The sequence below is a fragment of the Miscanthus floridulus genome, chromosome 9 (genome assembly GCF_019320115.1).
Source record: "Miscanthus floridulus cultivar M001 chromosome 9, ASM1932011v1, whole genome shotgun sequence".
NCBI lineage: Eukaryota > Viridiplantae > Streptophyta > Magnoliopsida > Poales > Poaceae > Miscanthus > Miscanthus floridulus.
In genome coordinates, this window is record NC_089588.1 from 121463007 (window position 1) to 121469668 (window position 6662).

The 6662-nt window shown below is 42.5% G+C and overlaps 1 protein-coding gene across 1 annotated transcript; it reads left to right on the forward strand.

The window, feature by feature from the left end:
* Window positions 1-194: 194 nt before the first annotated feature.
* Window positions 195-749, forward strand: LOC136480767 (RING-H2 finger protein ATL39-like). The gene has a single exon (XM_066478224.1). It carries the CDS (start codon window positions 195-197, stop codon window positions 747-749), a length of 555 nt encoding a protein of 184 aa, XP_066334321.1.
* Window positions 750-6662: the final 5913 nt, after the last annotated feature.

A 6662-nucleotide genomic window follows, 5' to 3' on the forward strand; every position in this document is an offset into this window, starting at 1 on the left:
GATTCTAGGAATCGGAGAGATCCAGGCTTTCTCGCTTCAGCACCAAGCCACGTCGGTGTCGTCGTTTTGCCGTTAGCTAGCTCAGGTTCCCTATATAAACAAACAAAAAGGACGACTGCCTGGCCCTCCTTGATTCCACAACTCATCAGCAGGATTGCAGTTTCGTCACTCCTGAGTGCCGAATCAATCCGTCCATGGCCACCAGCACCGGCGGCAACCCGTACTCCAACACGCAGCAGCGGCCATCGCACCACTTCTCGCCGTTCTACAAGGTGGCCGCCGCCGCCGTGGTCACCCTGAGCCTCATCGCCCTGCTCGCCAAGATGCTCCACTTCTGGCTCCGCTCCCTCAAGGACGCGCAGGAGGCTGACGCCGCCGACGACAGTAGTGGACGACGAGCACCGAGCGACGCCGAACGCCGCCGTGTGCGCACGGTCGGCATCGGAAGCGGGGACGGTGTAGTAGCGCCACGTCAGCAGCCGCCGGCGCCGGCGGCGGTGGCCGTGGAGATGGTGCGGGCGATGGGCCCGTTGGTTTGCACGTACCTGAGAGCGGACGGGTGGCCGGCGGAGGCAGCGTGCGCGGTGTGCCTGGCTGAGCTGGCCGACGGCGACGCCCTCAGGGTGCTGCCGGTGTGCATGCACTACTTCCACGCCGCCTGCGTCGGGGAGTGGCTGCGCGCGCATGATACCTGCCCGCTCTGCCGCGCCCCGCTCGCTCCTCCTGCCGCCGACGATACTGCCGCCTAGTGAGCGATCCATGAGCAACCCGGCGCCATAATTAACTTGTCCATGTGTGTGTACAGATTGACTGACTGCGCTTTCTATACGTGCTCGTCAATGTACGGTGACTTAATCCATACGTTCAGGACAAATGAAATTAATTTAATACTACGCTTGATCATGATCTCAACGTCCTCAACCTGATCAAAAGACCGAGATAAGCCAAGCTCGAATGGTGACTATTCTGAGGTTTCCACATAGTGGACACGCGGCAAAGCTGGTGCATGTTCGTTGTTCCAGTGTTGGTACCTCGTATGCACACAGGACATATAAACCAAAAGAGCACGGTGCAGTTGTAGCTTTTTTCTTAAAATATTCTCACTCGAGGTCTTTTTTTATAATAACAGCACATTGGAAGTGGAGAGATGGCGAGAGTACCGTGTACACACAACTACTACCACCACCTGGGACGGAACCTAGGTGGTGGAGTACTATGCTCTCGGTGTTTTGGAGGATACGAGAGAATGGTTGATATATGTAGGTTTTGGAACTGTATATATCGTGTGGTTAGATTCACCCAGCTGGTTGCAATCGATTTAAATCACGGTCTCTTCCCGGATAAGAAGTACCTTTGATCCTCGCACCATGATCATACTTAATTAATGGCAAGGATACTTATGAACATGAGATGCGAGACTTAATGAAGTGATTGAATTAGTATAGTGCAAACCTGGATTACTGATAATGACTTAATTTGAGCTAAAACTTGAAAATAAGGATCCATCAATAGTAAGCTTTTATGCAAAGTTACTTTTGATACTTGCTATGGACCATCTTGTATACCTTAAATCTTTTCATACCCTTCGAGTTTTTTCTTTTTTCCGATTATGTCTTGAAGAATACAATTTAGTACTCAGGTTTGTTAACCCCTGCTATAGGTGAACCTCAGCAGCAAGTGGTTTTTGCCCATGCTGTATGACGGTTCTGGAAGAAGATAGCCAGCAGTAAGTGTTGTGCTTTACCTCTCATACATGGGCAGGATGATCTTTTGTTGTGTGTTGTATATTATGTTAGTACATGCTACCCTACTATGTCTGAGAAGGAAAAAACTTATGGTTTGTAAGACTTAAATAAATGGTTTGTAATACTTCCGCACATTTACTCTGATGTAAAATATTTATATCAACTGTTGTAATACTGCAATGCTTATCTGTAATGATCCTCAACAGTTGAACAAAGTTGATGATTTGGGATCCCTCAAGGACACCATACATACTACTGGTCAGAAGTCTCCAAGACAACATAACTCGAGAGGTTCTGCCACACTAGCTTGTTATGAAAAAGTCTAGTTCGATAGAGTTGGTTGCTAAGTATACCTTGGTATGCCTTGTCCACCACGTAAATGAAGTATCCTATCCAATTTGAGCCCCAATTTGAGCCTCCTGTATAGCTCCCCTGGCCCACTTCGTCTTGGTTGGGCCTTTTTGCTTAATAAAGACGGGACTGCCGAGTAGATAGTATAACAATACCAATGTTCCTAAAAATAATAATATTATTAGGTATCTACTCCTAAAATCAGGAAAAGGACAGCTTAGGAATAAGCTCTCCGTTATATTTAATTGCCGTGTGTATCCAAAGGAACGATGCTCCTCTCGCTTCGGCACTTCGGCGACTAGGGATGCAAACGGTATAGATATTATCGAATCGGATTGACATGCTGATACAGATTTTTTTTGTCAATACTTTTGTCAGATGTTCAGATGATTTCTCATATATCGAATACAAATTAGAATTCTTTACACGGATGATGAATGCAAATACAATCTCATCAATATCTGCAGGATATCAGATATCTGAATGATATCCAAAAAAAATATCCATATCTAAATTTAAACTTTTAAATATATATAAACTAATTTTTTTTATTTAAAAAAGAATTCAAATTTAAAATAAATATAAATATAAACATAAATAAAATATAATATAAATGTGCAAATGTGTTAACATAATAATACAATATTATTAACCATCCTTTGAGCCTCAGGGTAGCCCAGCAATGTGGCCGTGCCCTGTGGCTCACCCCTTTAGGACTCGTTCGGTTAAGGTATTATGAGGGTAGTAAAACCTTATATAAATTAGGAATCCTTGCTGGAGCTCGTTCCCGGTCAAACGAACGTGGCCTTAGTGCTTGTTTAGTTCCCAACCAAATTTTTAAAAAGTGCTACAATAGCCATCACATCGAATCTTGCGATACGTGCATGGAGCATTAAATGTAGACGAAAAAAACTAATTGTACAGTTTGGTTAAAAATTACGAGACGAACGTTTTGAGCCTAATTAGTCCATGATTGAACACTAATTGCCATGTAAAAACGAAAGTGATACAGTAGCCAAATTTCTAAAATTCGCGTACTAAACACAGCCTTACTGGTGTTGTGGCCTCATAGTCATATAGGAAGCTTGCTCCCGTAATGCTAGCTGGGGCATAGAGGTGGCACTAAGGCCCTCTTTGGCGCAGCTCCGGGCAGCTCCGGCTCCTCCTCTGCGTACTGCAGCAACACTGCTTAGCACTGTAGCAGGAGCCGTTTTGGAAACCGAGGCAGAAAATGAACTGAAAAGAGGAGGAGCCGGAGAAGCCACAATTTCGGACTCCTCCGGCTCCGCGCTACAGTAGCAGAGCCGGAGCCGGCCGGAGCCGTGCCAAACGAGGCCTAAAACTAGCATACTCCCACGCTGCTTAGTCTTGAGACTTGACTGCTCGCATCCGCACGGCACAGGCCCAACACGACTAGCAGGATGTGTTGGCCCAAGCCCATGAAGCACACAACACCACAGCCTGCTTGGTCAAGTCTAATTAGTTTGTATGTGGCAGCTCATTTTCTTTTTCTTATTTTTGTATGATTTTTGTATATGTACTCAACTACTCATAAGATATCGGCTTAGGTGTGCATAAGTTATGAAATCTATGACAATAATGCAACTCAACTTTCAAAAAAACATGACAATGCGACTTGTATATGAACGATAATGTGCTTCTACACATATAATCTAGTTATAATTAGGAATCATATAGTGGTCAAATGACTGCAGCACATCTTATATATGTGGATGTCGATTTTACTCAATGTCCAGAGAAATATTCATAGCTGACAGTATCCATGTCGAACTCATCCCGTATTCGATATATATTATTCGTATTCATATCTGATACAAATCGTAAGTTGTTACCTATCCGTGTCTGACACCGAATCCAAGGAAAAATATGAAAACAAATATGATATCAACAATATCGGTTCGTATCCAATCCTTTTGCATCCCAATCGCTGATTCTCGGTGGCACACGGCACGAGGTCAGGGCTCACTGATAGCTAGAACCAGGAGGAGAATGAGGGTGACAGATGAACAACAAAAATAACATTCTTTAATACTACAGATACAGATACAGATACAGATATAGATACAGATACAGATACATATACAGATACAGATACGAATACAGATAGATACAAATATAGATATAGATATAGATATAATCTTAAAAAAAGTCATCTACCATGATGCTTTACAAGGGAACACACATTATATGGGTTGCAAGTTTGATTTCTTGTAGAAGTAGAGCCACTGCTAATAATCATAGAAAAATATTTTTGATACCAGGATCCTTTTAGATTTGGCTTATTATTCTTTTCTATCATTGATAGATTTTTGATATTTTAGATTTTCTAGTTATCAGTTACCACAAATAATTTTCAAATACCAACCATGTAAAGTCACAAAAATATGACAAAAAAGTACACAAGTGGTGGGACCTACTAGTAATAATCTCAGACAAATATATGACAAGCAGGGACGGAGCTCAGTAGAGGCGAAACTGGGCTCCGGCCCCTGCTTGCCTTTGCAAAATCATGAAGGACTAGTAGTATCAGGCTGATGAAGACTAAAGTAGGTAACGACTAGTAGTATCTGGGAAGGGGCAACAGAGAGCAAGAGACGTAAGAGTAGGCAATACTGTGGTAGTGTTTAGAATTGAATTAGCCCCCCCCTTAATATCGGGTCACGCTCCGCCACTGATGACAAGGGTATCAGCAACTAGAAATCAATTTGTTGATGCTCGTGTTGCACAAAGAATTTGCTTTCAACTATATTAGACATTGGAACTGATTCTTGGGTTCTTTCAAACTCGCATATAAAAATGAAATATTGAACCGTAACACACATTATATTTGCAAGTCGGGAAACACTGAAATAAGTGAATTTCGGCCAAAATCTTGTAGCCTACTGTGGCTATGGCACGCCGCCTTGACAGTGGTCTCTGCCACTAGCCATATCCGTTACTACTACGTGACTACCTTTCCAACCAAATCCTCACGAAAACCTGCAGCCATGCATGCAGGGTCTCTGCTCTCTTCTCTGGTCGTCGCCTCCACTAGTAACTGATCTGTCACGCATGGTGTGCTTGTTACTTGGACATTTCTCTCTTTTGAGGATGAAATCCAAGCCACAACTACCAGATTATGTCATATAGTGCTACTGCTTTAAAAATTATTATTGTTTTCCATAGTACAAAGAGTAAAGTTCATGGCTGTTTCTCGAATCCATACCCATTTGGATGAATACGAGACTCAAACAAAGTTGAAGGACTGAAATGACATACTTTCTGAGTTCGAGGACCGGGATGACACACCCCTATAAGTTCGAGGATCGGCCATGAACTTTACTCTAGCTTTATTAACTAGTAGTAGCAGGCTAGCAGCAGAATAAATCAGCAGTACCCAGGATAGCTAGAGCCCATTCTGTTCTAGCTATTCACTTCTTAAATTCCGATATAGCAGGCTTTTTCTCAGTCTCAAGCAGATCGAGAGGTGAGTCGTCTCCAAATCATGTTAATCTATATTTCGATGTGTGTGTATTTATTTATATGTATATGCTCTTATTTGCGATTCATCGCAGGCACTGTACCTGTACAGCTACGCTATCAATTTTCAACTGTGTTCCGGTTCTTCTTTCTGTCAAGAATTTCAGGTCTGTTTCCTGTTCTGAGAGGTTTGTGCTCCTTCTGTATAAATAAAGAGCGCGCGGGTACTGTTGTTTCAATTTCTCTGCTCTAGATCTACTATATAGGTGCTAGTACATGTAGTTACAATCTCTGTAGTTACAATCTGCTGTATTTCCGTTTATTAAACAGATAAGCATGATTTTCTTATTTATAACAAGTTAAGAAATATATATATATATAGGCAAGTGATCCATGGATCCATGCCAAGGAAGTTCATCAAGGAGGAGCACCACTGGTGCTGGACGTGATAACAAGCACAAGGAGGTTATGCGCGAGCAATCGGCTGTAGGCGCAATGGCTGAAGTTTCTTCTTACTGCCTGTTCCCGGAGGAGACAGGGCGCAACAATGGCAGCCTCCAGCTCCATGAGCTCTTCTCTGCGGATCGCCAGCAGCCAAAGCCGCTGGAGGTATCCCTCTTCATTTTTAATTAATTCCTTTCCTTTGTGTATATATCCCAACTGGCTATTATATTTATTGTCATCTTTGATTTAATTCTTTGCCAGATCTATTAGATATATACTCCATATCTGCTTTGATTTCATTTATTTCCTGCTAGCGCTAGTTGTTACTTATTAATTACTTTCCCGGCTGATTTGTATATATTTTCATCTACGTTTCCTACTGCTTGATTATCTGCTAATGTATTAATGGCATGATACAAGTTTTTCTGCTAGACAGCTTTGCTAATGATGATATGCCTTATTGAGTACCGTTTTCTCTTCTGATCAAATTGAAATTGGTTCTTTTCTTTTTCTCCGTACCTGACAGCTGGTTAGTTGGCACACCTCTGTCCGATTACTCTAGCCGATTTGCCTGCTATCTCTTGGTCATTCAATTTATGTCATATATGTTGCTCCAAGAAAATTATAATGAAGAGGAGCCAC

What these genes read in the sequence shown, in the direction of transcription:
- LOC136480767 (XM_066478224.1), top strand. Translation starts at nt 195, where the DNA reads ATGGCCACCAGCACCGGCGGCAACCCGTACTCCAACACGCAGCAGCGG.